This window comes from Gymnoscopelus braueri, assembly GCF_963280865.1.
Source record: "Gymnoscopelus braueri genome assembly, chromosome: 2".
Taxonomy (NCBI): Eukaryota; Metazoa; Chordata; class Actinopteri; order Myctophiformes; family Myctophidae; genus Gymnoscopelus; species Gymnoscopelus braueri.
In genome coordinates this window covers 35,301,250-35,320,458 of record NC_137604.1, presented here as the reverse complement: position 1 = coordinate 35,320,458, position 19,209 = coordinate 35,301,250, and the positions used below count along the sequence as shown (strand labels likewise).

The 19,209-nt window shown below is 40.4% G+C and overlaps 1 protein-coding gene across 1 annotated transcript; it reads right to left on the bottom strand.

Annotated features, from left to right (window-relative positions):
* Positions 1-5,886: 5,886 nt before the first annotated feature.
* Positions 5,887-17,954, bottom strand: pld5 (phospholipase D family member 5; the record flags this gene model as incomplete). Its single annotated transcript, XM_080446981.1, has 10 exons — positions 5,887-6,225; positions 6,322-6,412; positions 7,285-7,450; positions 7,701-7,852; positions 10,179-10,376; positions 11,983-12,110; positions 12,536-12,644; positions 12,858-13,041; positions 13,434-13,570; positions 17,919-17,954. 10 exons carry the CDS (start codon positions 17,952-17,954, stop codon positions 5,975-5,977), a joined length of 1,452 nt encoding a protein of 483 aa, XP_080303107.1. The 3' UTR covers positions 5,887-5,974.
* Between the last annotated feature and the right edge of the window lie 1,255 nt (positions 17,955-19,209).

Below are 19,209 nucleotides of genomic sequence, written 5' to 3'. Positions count from 1 at the left end.
TCACCAGAACCAAGGACGGGTGTTTTTGATGAATCTAACATGGTTAAAATGAAGTTTGAAGTTACAATGGGTTTGTATAGGAAGGGGGCGTGTCTGATAAAATGAATATCAAATATCGAAATAATTAATCAAGCAACTTAAAAACTGTCTGGGGGCTCACAAAGGCCTGAGTAGATGATAAAATGACCAAAAGATTTTTTGAAAGTGAAATATCCCTTTAAGCAGTCAGCACCATCTTGTGGTTAAAGATGAGAAACGAACCACACGAATTTATGAACATTTTACACAATGTAATAATGTTCTAACATTTACTTAACATTTTTGTTTCACTGAGGTTATTATTCATCAAGACACCACCAGCACAGCACTGATGTCAACTGTAAGTTGCAGGGACAAAATTACAATAATGTATAGCAGAGATGGGAAGTATTAAAAAAAGAAATGTATTTTGTAATTTGTATTTGGCTGGGATGGGTACACTTACTTTGTACATTTACACAGGTTTATACTGTGGAATAAATCAATAAGATAAAAATAAAAACACAATGTGAGATGTCACTTCTACTCTGCCTCTGATTGGCTTACCCACCCGGCCTCATCAGAACAAATTAAACCACAAATGAGGGGCAGATTAGGGCGGGTCTTGAGACAGACTTCATCAACTTGCTTCAGCTAGTGAATGAAGCCTCATGGAAATGTATTCCTTATGCATTAAAGATAGTTGACTTTTGTGATAACTACATTACATGCATAACCCATAAATGGTCAGACAAGCCTAATATTTTATTAATTGTGATGCTATATGTCAGTATCCAGGTGTCAGTATCCTGGTGTCAGTATCCTGGTGTCAGTATCCGGATACTGTATCCAGGTCAGTATCGTGTCAGTATCCTAGTGTCAGTATCCTGGTCAGTATTAGCCTTGGATCAAGACTATCATATATGTATTTTATCGATTTTTACATTTGCAAATACGAAAGTAAAAGTCAGACTCGATAAAATACATCTATGACAGTCTTGATCCAAGGCTAGGTCAGTATCCTGGTGTCAGTTTCCTGGTCAGTATCCTGGTGTGTCAGAGTATCCTGGTCAGTAGGCTATCCTGGTCAATATCCTGGGGTCAGTTTATCCTGGTGTTTGTGAAGTACAGGCGTAGAGGCAGCTCTGAGTGGGAATCCCTATACTCTCCTTCAAAACCGCTCTAAAAGAGCACTTACAGGTGGCTGCAATTCAAAACTGGCCCCTGTAAAAGTCAAAGCCTAGACCCCCCCCCCCTCGAACTGTTTACTGTACATATTTTTGTTTTTGTTTCCAAACTGTTTATATGATGTTTTGCATAGTAGTGTATATTTGTCTGTCATTAATGTTTCGCTGAATTGAGTACAAAGGACCCCAATGGAAACAAGACATAGGCTTTCTTGGGTTTAAAATCCTATAGCAGACCTTGTATTGAACGGTACTTTCATGTGCCTTTTTTTGCAAATTGCTAATAAAGTATTCAATCAATCAATCAATCAATCAATCAATCAATCAATCAATCAATCAATCAATCAATCTGTGTAGGACTGCATTCAGTCTCATGTTCTTGTCTAGCTTTCGAAGATAACAAGGTCACTCTGGCCTGCGCTCTCACACACAGTGGTAAACATTTTGGCTGCTTGCTCCAAACAGTGCAAAGTTTCTGCAAACACCATAAAAATACTCTGCTTGTATGATCAATTTATTCTTAGAAATTCTGACATAGGCAATTAATTCAATATTTGGCAATCAATCTATGAATTGACCAATCATTGCATCAGTTTTATAAAATGTATTTCAAAATAAGTATTTGTATCTCAAATACATTTCTCAGACCGGTATTTTGTATTGTGTATTTTTGTTGTGATAAAAATAAAATGGACCCAGTATTCGTAATTTGTATCAAAATAATAATTTAATATAATTTTGCTCTATGCTGTTCTAATTATTGTTATTACACTGATGTCAGTTGGAGACAATGGCACTGTCAGTGTTTTAATTTTAAAATTAATATATCATATATTCAAAATACAGATTATTACTATAATTACTTATTTGTGTCACCTTTCACACTGATGATAAGCCATATGATCATGAGCTCTATATCATTTACACTAAAGGTGTAGAGTGCATGCATCATGATGATCATGGTGCAGGCCCTCGTTTTTTTGACACAAAGCACAAAGATGGTTTGAATTGCATCCATCCTCAGCCTAGACCTACCCTTTTGTGGTGTAAAAGCCTATTTGAAATATTTGTATGCTGTGGAACTGGAAAGTTATTAAAGGTAGGGTAAGTGATTTGCGTTGGTTAAAATAATTGTTAAATAGCTCTATATTCTGATAGTACTCATTGCTATAGAGTGTTTGTTCAGTATTAGGAGTCTCCTTGTCTCTCCACCTCTTTATTAAACAGAAAATGCATTTTCGTTTCAGTTTCAGTTTCATTTCCAATTTTATCCAACCAGGACAGAGAACTCAATCAGGATACAGATTAAACAAGTGAAATTGGAAGTGATGACACTAAGAAATGAGCATGCAAAATTGGAACTGGAACACTATACAAATTAAGCTTAAAAATTGGTACTTTCTCCTGATTGGCTGAGATTTTGACACCTACCGAAAAATTGTATTTTCTGTTTATTAAAGAGCTGGAGAGACAGGGAGACATCTGTTACTGAACAAACACTCTATAGCAATGATTACTATCAGAATATAGTATTTTAACCTTTTAACAAAATACTTTTTGTTTTAACCAAAAAATATCACTTACCCTACCTTTAACTATTTGTATTTGCACTTCTTGCAATCGTCCAGCAGATGGTGGTGTTTGACTCATGATTATCTCGCACCTGATGTCCATCAACATCAACGTCACGAATCACAAGCACATCCCGGGCGTTGTTTTTGGTGGCGGTTCATAATGAAGGTAATTTTGTGTCTCCTTATGTTTTACACTGCATGATCTAGTATGAGAGTGATGACACTAGCATCGACTCCCATGATGGAATGCGGAAGTGCTCAGTCTATATCAACGAGGAAGTTCCAATGTTTGGGTCTATACTTTTTTTTAAACTCTATGGTCTATAGCCCATAGTATTATTCTATATTCTGTTGTACGAAACATGGCTTGTTGTTGATTATGCATGGACCACGTGACTGGAGCTAGCAATGGCTGCCTACTGCCAGAAATGTGGCCAAAGTGAAGTGAAGTTTCAATTAACTTTGGGACTTCAATTTGAATGGCTTGCCATGGGAGGGATTGGGGCCTTGTCAGCATTTAAATAGAGACGTATTTACCCTTCAACTTCTTGTTAATGCCCAAAATGACAAACTGTCCATGCAGTGTCCACAGGTTTGTATCAATTTAAATGTATATCAGCCACCCATTTTCGTAGATTGTGATCTACAAGCTCACCATTGTGAGCTTGTAGATCAGCTATTTTCTGCCTCTTTCTTATATCATTTGTCAATTTGGCCAATGTTAGACCAGTTTTTATAGTATAGTTTGTTGATTACTCTTGATGCAGTATTGGTCTTTCTTTTATTTTTGGAATTATTAAAAAGGTCTTAAAAGTCCTTAAATTGTCCCTTCACTGTCATCTTGGGACCCCCCCCCTCGGGGTCCCGACCCACAGGTTGAGAACCACTGCTCTACGGGGCATGGCTAATGCATTGTGTATGCATGGTGTGTAGCAAACATGACACATAGCCTATTAAATGTTCTTTATTATTAAGTACAGGCAAGTTATATAAAATAGAGACCTTTAAAGATACAAAAATAAGTGTAAATAAAAAACAAAGTAAAAGAAAATTGCACAAAACTATTTTGGTTTGTAATCATCAAATAAATGTAATATTGTTGGAGTGTATTTTCTTGGGAAATTTAAAGAAAATTCAATTATTTCTAACAAAATGTTCCAATAGGCCTATAGAAGATGAAGAAACTACATCCATATAGGATATTGCACATTCGTTTTAGCATTAGGCTTATATTGTCTATAAATATGAAGCTTTAAGATAAACGTCAGTTTCAGTATCCATGCAACACATGCTCATATCATCAATCATCCATACATACAGTGTAGTTACTGAATCTAATTATTATTGTTTATATTGGTTGTAATTTCAACTATTCTGAAATACTGTAACAATGAATAAGAAGAAAAACAATCCAGTATCAGGCCTATGTCCATAACTGTCAAACTACAATACCCGCAATCACTCAGCAATCAGCGTTCTATCCCAACTTCCAATACTCTTGTGCTTGATTACATGGACTCGGAGTGATGTAAAGAGAGAGAGCAACAATTGTCCAAAATGCTTAATCGTCGTGATTCACGTAGACCTGAAATTGTTCCAATCGCATCCATCTATATTAATTAGCCAAACCTGTGTGTATGTGTCAGTCTGTCTGTCTGTCTGTCCCGGGCATAACTCGGGCACCGCTCAACCAAACGGCCTCAAACTTGGCATGTGTGTCCCGTATGACCAGGAGGTGTGCAGTGCCAAGTGGCAATTCAATCGGACCAAAGGTCTGTCCGCAGGTCTGCGGAGGACAGACCGAATCTCTGTGTGTTTGGGAGGGGTATGGGCACTGGCTTCCCTGATTGGCCAACGTGACCCGCCGGCTTCGTGGTAAAGCAGAGCTTCGTGTCACGTTTGTACCGCTTCGCCAAACGGGTGGGCATGTTTTACCGACTAGCATTGTTCCTGACTTGAGTGGTGCCCGGGTAGGATGCCTGTCTAGTGTTAAAGTGATTCAGTTTGTTGATAATATTCAAATTGATTCTTTAAACATTTTACTTGAACCCTAGTGTCCCTATTCAGGGGAGGACATTCACCGAAAATGTGTGATGCGATATGATTGTGAGCTTGTAGACTCTACTAAACTTTATATAGGGTTAAAGACAAGTGGTTAAAAGTAGATCATAAACCGTCTACTGTGCTGAGCCTACTAGTGTTTACTGCTAACTTCCGGAAACTTTTGGGTCTCCACGATCTACCATGGCTGATCAAAAAAATAAAATCAAGGTCCATTGGAGTGAACAGGCTTGTCACCACTCTCTTTACATTGCTCCACATGCCTCTTCTCTCTCTACAGAAATGTGCTCCCACATTGCTTCCTTTTGAGGATTTGTGTGCATCTTAAATGATCCAAGATTTCTTGATTATTGCAGTTATATTTAGTTATCCTAATTTGGTAACATTTGAATATTTCCTTGGTGATTGTTTTCTCTCTCTTTTTTTTCGTTCATTTAGAGTGGCCAATTATTGCTTTTTCTCCCAATTTAGTTATTATGTCAATTAAGTCCTCCCCATGCATTTCTCTGTTTCCACTGCTATTGTACCCTACAGGGAGGACGTAGCACCTCCATCCTATTCCTCCCGTTCAACATTCCCTGTTGACGGGTACCGCCCAGCCTCTTGTGCAGTGAGAAATATGACACTCCCCGACCAGCTTCCCTCCCGAGCGCCTATTTTCTATTTTATTTGAAAGATTTTCTTTTGGCATGCTTTATGTAGAATAGATAGACAGAGTGAAGAGAGCGATAGGAAATGCGGACACTGACAGAGAGCAGAGGAAATACACCACAGCCACTGATCACTCCATCAGGGTGTGTTTAAATGTGGTAAGCACCCTATCCCTAACCATTTGGCTATCGGGTCGCCTGATGATTGTCTTCTCTTGATTTCGTTTTCCAATGTGTTTTGTGAAAATGGAAGGGTAATATGAGATTTGATGTCTTTCAATTCTAGAAACCAAACCAATTTCAATGAAAATCTTGGTCTGAACATTGCTTTTTTCCTACAGCAATGCCCGATGGTGGTGAAAGCCAGTAGCCAAATAAGAACACTACAATCTCAGCTTTAATTTAATGTACTTAGAGTTATAACTATGATATGCAAGTTTTGTAAAAATCCATTGTCTTGTGAGTGATGGTATTGAAAGACGATCTAAGTTAAAGGTAGGTTTCTTAGTATTCGTTTGACTTCAATGCGTGCTTGTTGTAAATGTCTGTATTTAGCCACATGGTCTTTGTATTCTTGTATGTTCTTTGCATAAGGTGATCTCCAGTCCCTCTGAAAAGCAGCCGTGATTTGCTCCAGTACTGTGACCTCCGTCTCATTCATGTTCGGCTTCATCTTGATAACCAGCCCAACTCCTGCATTAGTGGCAAAGTCGCTCCCCACCCAATTATGGTTTCCTGTGGGAAAACAAAAGCAAGTATTATTAAATATTTATATGAATGAATGAATATTCCCAATGCAGAATTACTTGTAAACAAATTACATTCACTTACCAATGTACAGAGCATTGTCGGTCACCACGTACTTGTTGTGGTTAAGTCCATATTGATTGTCATCTTTATGCTTTTTCTGACCAAAAAACCTCTGCAAAAGTGAATTTGTATTTATGTAAAAAAAAAGAACAGCTGAAGAATTACAAATAACTTGTGTACTGTAGTAAGCTTTATTATGCATTTGATGTATTATGATGTATTATCATGTGCCCGTGCTTACTGTAAGTCACTCTGGATTAAGAGCGTCTGCTAAATGCCTAAACTGTAAACTGTAAGCTACAGTGTGTTTTATTTAAAGAGGTGATGCCATGGTTTTGCACTTTTTCTGTTTTTCATGTGTCTATGAGGTTGGTAGAACTTCATTAAGCCCCCTGGTGGTGTTTTTATGGTGTTTTATGTCTTCTCTGACTATTTTGAGTTTCTACCTGGAGGCTGAAACCTTGAGGGTCAAACGTGCCAATAGAGAAACAGCGCTTTAGTGACATACTAAAAACATACCCTCCCCCTCATTATCATAACACAACAGGTGTGGGCATGAGGAGGAGGAGGGACTAGGACAGGTGGGTGGTGCTAACGTGGTGGAGGAGGTGCTAAGGTGAGAACCAGGTATACTTAATGAACTGGAGGCGAGTCCACATAAAAACATAATTTTAACAATTTCTGTACACTTTTTTGAAAAAAAAATTCCTCCTAGTATAACCATAATACCTGATGATTATGTTTTAGGGGGGGGGGGATCACTGAAAATCACGGCACCCCGTCTTTAACGTTTAAATAAAACGTTAAATAAAATTTTAAAAACGTATCTGTTTTATTTAACGTTTAAAAGCCCAAAGGTTCAGTGTAAATCAGAAACTACTGTTTAAAAAAAAGAAAAAGAAAATATTAATAACAACAACGATCATAATCATCATAAACATAATCATAATAAATGTTGGGTGAGTTGTTTGGCTTTTCACTCACCACTTCCAGTGAGCAGTTGGCCAGCTTCATGCACAGAGATTTGAGGGAGGTCACAAAGTTAAGTGTGAGTGGGTGGGTTTGCTTCCAGATGCTTATAAGCAAACGAACTCTGACTCCTCTCAGTACCACAGCTTCTCTGATCGCTTCATCAATGGGGGACCAGTATCTGTAGACAGACCCTGTTACCAGACCTCAGATACATTACAGTGTAGAGTAACTGCTAACAGCTGAATGTCAGTGTAAACTGAAAGGTAAATGGACTAGACAGCTGACGATGGAACAACAAAATACAAAATAGATGATCTACAAGCTCACAACGCGTTTGCAACTCAGATCCGTTTCACTAAGAATAGAGGGTTTAAGTGGATAAATGTCATAAGCCATTAGTTCTTGTTTGATGGTTACAAGAGCTCTACCTTGTTACCAAGGTCCCTCGTAGGCTCCTGTTGACTAGTGGGAGGTAGTCTGTGACAGATATGTAGACGAATGTCTTTGCACTCTGAATGACTTGATGGATGGCATCCACATCTCTGGTACGAGCTTTAGCGCAGAAGAGGTCAGGGGAGGCCTGCAAAGAAGATGCATCACTTCAAGCTTTAAAAGGCACAGCCTGCATGAAGTTTAGCATTGCAGAATTTCATACTGTACATTCAGTGTTTTTTTTTATAGATTTTTCTTTCTTTCTTTTTTTGGGGGGGACAACAAACCATTCTTCACAATGCAAATAGAGCATTTGTGTTTTTCAGTTTATTCTCCAACCATAATATTCTCCAAAATGTTAAAAACATTTTGAATGAGGTCGTAAGAGTTTGGAAAAGGATGAAGCAAGTAATGAGGAGGCAAATCTCCATATTCATGCGGGGAGAACAAACAGGAGATGTAAAGACAGACTTTGGGAGCATAGAACTGCTCTTGATAATGGTATAAAAAAAATTGAATTATCTTCTGGCTGATCATTACAATCAAGTGGGACATGGGAGCCCCTCCTCCTTGAAAGCTGTTGTCCTTAAAGTCAAACCTAACTTTATAAGAGGTGGCGAAAGGCTAAGAAAGCTCCAGCAAAAAACTTTTTGGTTTGTCATAAACATTAAACGCCTGTCATGTCTCTAATATCCTTTGATACTCTATGCGCTCATTTCCCAGTAGTTAGAAGCTATTCTGAAAACTGTAATATTTGATGTAAATGTATTTACATCAAATGTCCAGTGACAACAATGATCAATCCATATTTAGTGTTCTTATATTTCAACAATTTACACTCACTCACTTGAGCTTAGTGTAATATACTTGGTCCTGGAACGTTTGGATATCCTTACTTATTTGTTGTAATAGACTGTTTAATTATTTGGTCATTCTTTATTTTTTTATAGATATTTTTGGGGATTTTCTGCCTTTATGGAGAGTAGTCAGTAGAGAGAGAGACGGGGAGTGACACGCAACAAAGGTCATCGGGCTCAGGAATCAAACCCGCAACTCACTGGCATTAGAGCCTATGGTATGCGCCTTAACTGCTAGGCCAGCGGTGCCCTATTATTAGGTAATTCTGCAGTAAATCAGCTAATTAATTGCAAAACTGAGATTTGTTTATCTACACTTGAGCTCCATGGAGTCTTTATATATATATATATATATAATTTGGCCTTAGTGTAATGTAGATTCACATTTCTTTGGCATGTATGCATATACAGGGCACATGCTACTGTTTTAGCGCCCTCTATTGGTTGATCTTATGTGTTGGTGGAGTGATTATTGGTTTATCAGGCCCTAACCACTTGACCACAAATATATTTCTGCCTATAATGACATGCCTAAAATTGGGATGCCAGGGTTAAAGTCGTAAATTTATCAAGACAGATTTTCAATTAAAAAAAGATTGCATTGATTGCATATACTCGAATTAATTCACAATATTATTTCATCTCTTTTTTTTTTTATCGTTGTCAGCACTTCTTAAAGACAAATATCAAGAAAGACTTCCTGGATTCTGTTTTTCTGTTTGTTTTTCTCATCCATGCATCATTGTCAGAACTGTGGCACATGAGCAGGTTGGGGTTGCCCTCAGCCCATCACAGTGTGGCTCCATCACTTCCTAGAGAATGATGAATGTTCCCTATGCAACTGATAAACATCTCGTCGCTGTGAGGGTAGTAAGATTTATTACTGTCAACTTAGAGATTTTCAAAGTCAAGACTTTTACTCAGCACGACATAAGCACAGTTAATTGCCCCAGCCGTGGGCGTTTTTAGTCAATTGAAGCATCTTTGAAGTTTTGAGTTTTGTGCTTTATGAGGAAAGTTTGTCAGAAATCAGAAAACCGATGCTATAATTAGTATGAAGTGTGGTCTCTAGCTTTGGATTTGGGAACTCCTATGTTGTAGCTAATAAACCCAGACAAGCAGTTGGATTCAGACAAAGGCAATGGCATGTGTATTATTGAGATTACTGAGGCTGTGTTCTCTTAGCCTTGAGTACTATCTCTAACAGCAGCCATGAAACCCCCCAGTGGTGTCAGTTCAGCAAAAGCTAAGGTATGGCAAGGTTAGGGTTCCCAACTCCCAGAGATTAAAATAAGGGACACCTATCCTGGGGGTCAAACCCCCCAAAACCCCCGAAATGCATAGAAAACTATGCATTATACCTATAACACAATACAAACACAATGGTCTTACACCTGCATTAGGCTACTATTCATGATTAAAATAATAATAATAATCTTTTTTTCCCCTTTTTTTTCTGGAGCCAAGGTATGGCACCTGCCATACCTTGCCATACCCAATTGACGCCCCTGAAACCCCCAGACCAGGTCTGATAGTATTTCCCTCCAAACTACAGAAAATAGCCAACCTACAAGCTTAGCTTGTTGTCTGACATGCATTAGTGTACATAACACTCACAGACACATAAGCAGTTGCCTGCGCTGCATTGAGTTGCAGCTCCAGGGCATCCTCTTTGCCATAGAGGGCTTTGACTCTCTTGGACCAGATGGAGGGAATGTAGTCTCTGTCTTGCAGCTGCCAGTAGAATGAAAAGACTCTGTGAAGGTCCAGAGCCAGGCAGCTACAGTTGAAAACCATCACCCCCAGCTCCTTCCTCTGGAGTGAAGAGGAAGATGCATGAGCAAGCGTGCATTTGCTGGATAAATGTTGGATTGCAATATGATAGGGAACAATTTTACAAGCAGAATTTCAGGAGCAGGCAAGTAGAGAAGACATTGGAAACTCCCCCCTCCCCCTTTTGGCCATTTGTTTGTGTTTATAAAAATGTTGTCCATGACTGAGATTTATTTTTCTGCAGGAACACTATTTACCGGTAATTGATTTATTTACTGTTGACTGGGATTTGTGTCAGCTGCTGCGGTTCTGCCTGTGTGTGTGTGTGTGTGTGTGTGTGTGTGTGTGTGTGTGTGTGTGTGTGTGTGTGTGTGTGTGTGTGTGTGTGTGTGTGTGTGTGTGTGTGTGTGTGTGTGTGTGTGTGTGTGTGTGTGTGTGTGTGTGTGTGTGTGTGTGTGTGCGTGCGTGCGTGCGTGCGTGCGTGCGTGCGTGCGTGCGTGCGTGCGTGCGTGCGTGCGTGCGTGCGTGCGTGCGTGCGTGCGTGCGTGCGTGCGTGCGTGCGTGCGTGCGTGCGTGCGTGCGTGCGTGCGTGCGTGCGTGCGTGCGTGCGTGCGTGCGTGCGTGCGTGCGTGCGTGCGTGCGTGCGTGCGTGCGTGCGTGTGTGCGCGCGCGTGCGGCGTGCGTGAACATTCCCCTCTTGGCTCCTTTGTTAATTACACTCAACAGTAGGTCTACCTCTAGGCAGCACTGAGGCATGAAAAGTGCCAGGTAATCACTTCAAGCTATGGCTACACTCTGCTAATGCTCACTTCCTACATTCTACAGTCTATTGTAAATTAAATGCTGAATGAAAAGAGAAAAGGTTCATGTTTTTCAGAGGCTCAACACAAGCCATCTTGTTCCTGGGCCAAATTCAGCGTAGCGATAGTTCATGTAGGCACGGAAGGCAGGAGGTTTACATGCTGGCTCACTCTCCCCGGACCCCCCATTGATTTGTTAACAAGCTAATTCATACGTACTCCCACAAGTCAGTACGATCAACCTCACGTCATTCTCATTCGCTACAAGCCAACTCACTCACGCCCTCATTCCCACAGTGCAACTCAGGCGGTTCATTTAAGCAGCCCTCTGTTCACTGTTCATTCTACATGCTTAGCTGTCAAAGCCGTTGTACAGCTGTCAGTGTCAAAATTCCTCCACCTCCCCGGCCTCCTCCCTGTGGCATTTAGTTCTTATTGTTAATAGGATGATTCTGTGGATTGTACTGTGGTTCTATGGATTGTGATATGTATTGAAGGTTCAATGTTATGTTCATGTAATAACTGTATTTCATGCTCTGTTCGGGGGGTTTGTGTTTCAGATCTGTGTCATGCTTGCGAGTCACACCACCAAACTGAATGTAATATCATTGCAATAAATGGGAAATGGTTCATCCTGAGCTGAAGTGTCTAAATTAACTACATTTAATTCTAATTCAAAGACTTAAACTCAGTATAGGTGAAGGTGAAGTAACTCGAATACATTATGTCTGCAATGTCTTAAATTGTTTTGGCATTGTGTATTAATACTCCTTACTATAGCCAGGTGTTAACATACACATACAGTATGTGCTTTTAGTTATAACAGTTCAGTTATACTCAGATTGTACCTTGGAAAAGGAGCGCCAATCCATAGTAGCACTGCCGATGTAAAGATGCTTCCGATCCACTATCCAAAATGAGGAATGCAGTTTGCCTCTGGTCAAGACTGTCATATTCACAAAACGAACCTCTGCTCCTGAGGGAGAGAGAGAGAGACAGACAAACAGACAGACAGAGGGAGAGAGAAATTGGCCTTGGACTGCCTGATGGACTGCGGAGGATAGAGGCTGGCGGCCTTCGAGGCATAGGCTTTGACAGGGAAGAACATTCATGCACATTCATGATGTTTGACCTTGGAGAGATGTTAGGCCGTGTGGGAAGATGTTAAAGCTCATGCTGTGGGATGGAGGGATGGGGAAACCTTTTAGTCACAAAGCAAAACCTTGCTTTGTGACTAATCAGATTACTGATGAACGGGAAAAAAACAACAACTACATATTGTGCTGGTCTGCAGTATGCAATTAATAACTGCATTGCATGTTGGGATTTAGTAATCATGGCAACCTTTGGTTTGATCATATAGGCTAAAATAGAAGCTGTGTTGCTGATAGAGTCACTCACCATGGTCTGCCAAGGTCCTCAGTTCAGTAGAATTAGTCAGGCTGGTGGCAATTTTCAGTTTAAGCCCACGAGAATTCAGGCTGAGCAGTCTCTGGAACAAGAGTTGGCCCTGAGGAAGAGAGTGATGTAGCTGCAGTATTATATTAGTGGGAACTGGGAAGTTCCCCTTAATGCAATTTTTCTCTAAAATAACAGATTTTCAACGCGATGTGTTGCGATGAGGACCTTCGGCGAGCGAATCCATCATGCCATGATGTATAAATTGGGCCTAAGAAAGTCCAGTCTCTGTTATGAGGCACAGGGCTCTGACATTCTACTGTACCTGTTTGGCAGTGTTAGGCCATGTTTCCTGGTCCCAGGAGTTGAGGTCCCAGACGGGTGACACCAGCTCAATAGAGTGCTTGACCAGGTCTAACAGCGTGTGGAAGCCCTCAGAGAGAGGGAGGCGGGATCCACCGCCCACAGGGAGGGAGAGGTCATCTGGAATGTTCTCTACGAGGACAATGCTGAAAATATGCGAAAGATTATGTGGTGAAAATCAAGAGTTCCTTACATTTCTTTGATCACTGTCATTATGATAATAATGATTAGTGGGAATGTTAGACAATCCAATCCAATTTACCGGTAGTGATGATACTGTAAACCTTTTTCTATTTGTAAGTCATAGCTGGTGGTGGCATTCACCAGCCACATCCACTATTTAAGTAACTTTCTAGGAATAGAATAGTACGGATGGATGACGATGTAGTTGGTATGTAGATAGACTTCCAGCTGCAACTGAAATCTGTCATTATTTCATTGGTTGCTGCCAGGTGATAATTTCCCTCCCTGATAATAAATGGTGGCATGACCAATCTAAATAAGAGCCTTTTTGAGTTGCGGTTCCAGCTCATCATACCGACAGTCTGTGCTGCAGTTCTCCTCGTTGATGCCATCCTCTTCATCTCCCCACACATCCACCGCAGAGAAGACCAGCGCCAGCAGCACAGCAATACAACACAGCAGGGCAAAGATAGCTATGCATTTCTGTGGGGACTGGAAAGGTGAGTAATGATTAATTTATAGAAAATAGCTGATTTACAAGCTCACAGTAGATCGGCTATTTTCGGCAACCATCATACAATCAAGCACATGCACGCACACACACACACACACACACACACACACAGACAGACAGACAGACAGACAGACAGACAGACAGACAGACAGACAGACAGACAGACAGACAGACAGACAGACAGACAGACAGACAGACAGACAGACAGACAGACAGACAGACAGACAGACAGACACACACACACACACACACACTACTTACTACCGAACACAGCCTGACTGTTTTCTTCTCTGCAATACAGCAGGTTCATACTAAATACAGAGGTCCTGTAAAGAAAGAACTACTATGCAGGTAGACATTGACAATGCAATTACTTTAAGGTAATGTACGAGAAGGAAATCATTGGCCATTACATTGTGATGCCTGCCGCCAATACCATTGATCACGTCCAGGGTCTCAATCGATACAGCAGCAGATCTCCATTCAATGGTAAAAACTCATTTGACAGCCAAACTGCTAAGGAATCCTCCCTTGTGGACCCAAGCACCGTCCACGCAATAAATGACTGACAAGTCCTACTATATGCCAAAGAGCAGAGGGCAAGTCAAGTGGAACGCTCCCCAGCTCACAGTGGTGTAAAGTAACTAAGTACATTTACCCTGTACTTAAGTACTTAAGTACTTAACTGTATTTAAAAAAAAAAATCTTTTACTTGTAGCAAATATTATACTTTTACTCGACCACAATTATTTGAAAACTTTAGTTACTAGTTATTTTGTAGATTGTGATTATTATTACAAAACATACATTAACCACTTCAGCCCCTATACACATTTTGGCCATTTGTAAATAGCCGATCTACAAGCTCACAATGCGTCATGATGCGATGCAACATTGTGAGCTTGTAGATCGGCTATTTTCACAAGATGCCAATACTTTTGTACTTTTACTCAAGTCAATTTTGAATTCCGGACTTTTACTTGTAACAGAGTATTTCTATATTGCAGTATTGATACGTTTACTTAAGTAAAAACATTCAGTACTTTTTCCACCACTGCCAGCTCAACACAAATTGATTTTCAGCTTTACCCCACAAAAATACAAAGTGGAGTGCTGTAATGTATGCTCTTTTTTACAGCCCACTGCTTTGGGCTCAGATGGATTGTGTAAACCACTGTACATGTCTGTACATGGAAATACTCAATAGCCTACTGTGTGTGAGGTTGTGCACGAGTGTTATCAATATATGTTGCTCTAATCAAGTCAGATGTCCAAAAAAAAGGCATTGTGGGTAAGTTTATAATGCAGCACTGATAACTCCCCTGATCTAGCCTGAGGGGCGTCCATTTCTTAGGTTTTAAAAGTGCAGCCTGGCATTTTAGTTTTGCTTACGTTCACAGATTCCTACCATTGCATTCTCTACGCTGTTTAGCTGTGTGTACGGCTGGACCGTGTTGAGCTGTCAACATCACATATAGTCTTTTTTTATTCTCTTTGCTAGATCAAGTAATACCCTGTTGACACGTTTGGTATTCAAAAAACTTGCCGTTAACGTTTCTGGTAGCCTTCTCATCTCCACTCAGTGAAAAATGAAACTGAATGAAACTCGGTGAAAAATGAAACCCTGAGCTGTCACATATTTTGGCTGTGAAGCAAAGAAAGACATTCATTGGCACTAAACGTTAGAGAATGTAAGGGGAGGTTAGTTAAAGTTAGCTAAAAGAGTGGAGTCAGCCAGATGCACTTTACACTTGTGCTGCGGGGTTCACTCACCCCTTAATTTTTCATTCAGTGTAGTGAAGTGTATACAGTATACTGTATACACATTGACTATATGGGTGAGTTTATTCCTTTCCTTTTAGCATACACAGAAGGAACCAGATAAGGTCAGACAGATGAGTTTTGTATGGACTTGCCAAACATAAAATCTTTAACATTTTTACTTTAAATAAAAGAAAACAGACCCTCCTCAACTGCAAAATAACTTAAAGGACAACTTAGTTTTTTTTTACAACAAGGGTTATTTTATTAGTTTGTAATGATAATAATTAAAAGATGAATGTTAAAAAAAACATTTATTGCTTTCTATCGTTTTAACTGGGGGGCGGGGGCATTCGGGTAATTGGTAAAAAAAGATTTTTTTTACACAATAAGCCGGCTATTTTTGTCTCTGCAGGGCCGAAGGCACGGAGGTCAGGGAAGAACCTCTGGCCCAATTTTTTCACATCGGTCTGTTCTGCCATCAGGAGGCCGATTTTTGCGAAACACATGGATATTACTATAAATTGTGTCCAAACATCACACAAATCGGTACACAGTATACATACATTCTATGTATAGACTATACTCTATAGTCATGTGATCAAGACAGATTTGTCGGATTTTTCATATTCCATCCTTATTGGCTAAGATTTGCTTCCAAGGTTTGCAGGAGTGGCCTGTTTTGTACAAAATGCCTCAAATAAACGCAGCGTCCGATTGCCGTGAAATTTTGCACGCACATCCCCACTAGGCCAAGGAAGAAATGCCACAGAATCCAGGGAAAAAAAGATGTTGATTGTATGACCTAAAGTTCAAGAGTTATAGGCCAAAACGTGAATCTGCCTGTTATAGCGCCACCATGAGGCTGATTTGAAAAATGTAGGGTGGCCTTTCTTCATTGGCCTAGTGGGGATGTGCGCATAAAGTTTCATGGAAATCGGACGCTGCGTTCATGATCTGAGACACTTTGTTAAAAACGGGCCACTCCTGCAAACTTTGGAAGCCAATCTGCAGCCAATAAGGATGGAATATGAAAAATCCGACAAATCTGTCTTGATCACATGACTATAGAGATACTGTATGTGTACTGATATGTGTGATATTAGGACAATATTTATGACAACATTTGTAGGAGTAATATACCTTTTTTTTTGTTGCGAAAATCGGCCTCCTGGTGGCGCTATAACAGGCCGATGTGAAAAACTTGGGGCAGAGGTTCTGCCCTGACCAACTGCCTTCGGCCTTGAAGATATAAAAATAGCCACCATTTTTACCAATTACCTGAAGGCCCCCGCCCCCCAGTTAAAAATCGCTATAACGATAGCAAGCAATATATATATATTTTTAACACTCATCTTTTAATTATTATCATTAATACAAACTAATAAAAGAACCCTTGTTGTAAAACAACTAAGTTGTCCTTTAAATGCATGATTATTACAAATATTTATTCACACTTTTGATTGATTGATTGAAAATTTTATTAGGCAAAAGAATGTAAAACAACACAGTTACATTTATAATACTTTTGTCTAAAAGGTCTGACCAAAAAAGTCCTTGCGGACTTGTTTCCGTTGGGGTCCTTGAATTAATTCCATAGACATATATAGTAGCAACCAAACAGTTCAAAAATCAACATAAAAATACAGAGAAAAAATACCACAATGTAAAAAAAAAAAAAAAAAAAAAAAGGGGGGGGAGGGGGGTCGTCTGTCTATATATCACAACCTATATCACACGTAAACCTGTTTGCAAACAGTTCCACGTCTGCATTGTCGTTAGATAATCGCTATAACGATAGCAAGCAATATATATATATTTTTAACACTCATCTTTTAATTATTATCATTAATACAAACTAATAAAAGAACCCTTGTTGTAAAACAACTAAGTTGTCCTTTAAATGCATGATTATTACAAATATTTATTCACACTTTTGATTGATTGATTGAAAATTTTATTAGGCAAAAGAATGTAAAACAACACAGTTACATTTATAATACTTTTGTCTAAAAGGTCTGACCAAAAAAGTCCTTGCGGACTTGTTTCCGTTGGGGTCCTTGAATTAATTCCATAGACATATATAGTAGCAACCAAACAGTTCAAAAATCAACATAAAAATACAGAGAAAAAATACCACAATGTAAAAAAAAAAAAAAAAAAAAAAAGGGGGGTGAGGGGGGTCGTCTGTCTATATATCACAACCTATATCACACGTAAACCTGTATGCAAACAGTTCCACGTCTGCATTGTCGTTAGATAATTGAAGAGGCTGTGATGTCCCATTCTGAGAAAGCTTTTAAAACTTTGTTTAGCAAACAAAGTTATGCAGCTCAACACAGCAAAATCCTCAGTGTTAGCATTTGTAACTGATTGTGTACAAATGTACGTACGGGTCCCTTTGGTTGCATTTGCACACTGCCTTTCCTATGAATGGGCTAAATGTTGCACCAGAGACACCTACTGTACTACCTACAGCCAGGTGAAAAACAAAACAGAGGGTGTGGTACAGGAGATGAAGTCTATGAAGTGAGCGAGTAAAACAGATGAACTTGGTAAACTTACCTTCTTCTGGGGCTCCTGAATAGCTGGCCCCGCCATGAGAGAAGCACTCCTCGAAACCCTCCTTTAAAGCTCAGTCACATCCCTCTGTCTGTCTGTCTGTCTGCTTGTCTGTCTGTCTGACTGTCTGTCTGTTTGTCTGTCCGTCTCCCCCAGCAACCCTGCCCCTCTATGCTGCTTCCACTCTTCCACTGTCTTCATTCCGCTGCTGTCTTACGGTTCCACATGTCTTGCACCCCATTAGTTGTTGAGGCTGCAGCTCCAGGTACGTCCCGTGTTCTGACATGGTCTGTCCCGCCTCGGACTATGTGGATGTGTGTGTGTGTGTGTGTGTGTTGGTTGCGCTGCTGGCTCTCCGCTTCTCCCCCTCTGATAGTGGCAGTGGGATAGATGGATAAGCATCAGCCCCTCCTGCCTAAACATCCAATACAATGCTCCCGTTCGGAGCCCCTGCACCTCCTCCTCCTCCTCCCACTCCTCTTCTTCATTTCTCCTCCTCTTCTTTTACCTGCCCTGTGAAGCAAAACTCATCTGCCAGTGAGCGAAGGAATTGGCTTGGCGTCGAGAGTTAGTCCGGGGAGGGGGGGGGGAGGCGCTGAAACATTGGCACTTGGTGTGTGGTGATGCAGACTCCTTAGCAGCTGCAAAACTCCCAGCAGCCCTGTGAGGTCTGCTAACCGGTACGAGTGTGTATGTGTCACTTTTAGACGTGCACAAATGTATGCATGTACAAATGTATGCGTGCACATGCGGCATGCACACACAAGCACTCACGCACAAGCACTCACGCACAAGCACAAGCACAAGCACAAGCACAAGCACAAGCACAAGCACAAGCACAAGCACAAGCACTCATGCACAAGCACAAGCACAAGCACTCACGCACAAGCACAAGCACTCACGCACAAGCACAAGCACTCACGCACAAGCACAAGCACAAGCACAAGCACACGCACACGCACAGACACACACACACACACACACACACACACACACACACACACACACACACACACACATGCGTCAGAAATTAATCAGGAAATAGCTCTACAGCTCCCATTAATAGTTCCATTTGATGACATAACTGAACGTCAGCAGTAGGCTATTATGTGTCCTTAATCCCCATTATGTTTGGAACTGGTATAGTATAAATACATGGTAAAATCCTCATTCTCAATCCTCAGTATTAATTTATGCGTTTGTAACCAATTTGTGTATCCTCTGAGTTAAATGAACACCCAGGGTTTTACTGCGTACTCTTGCCTGCATACTGCAGGCAAAGGCACAAAAAGGA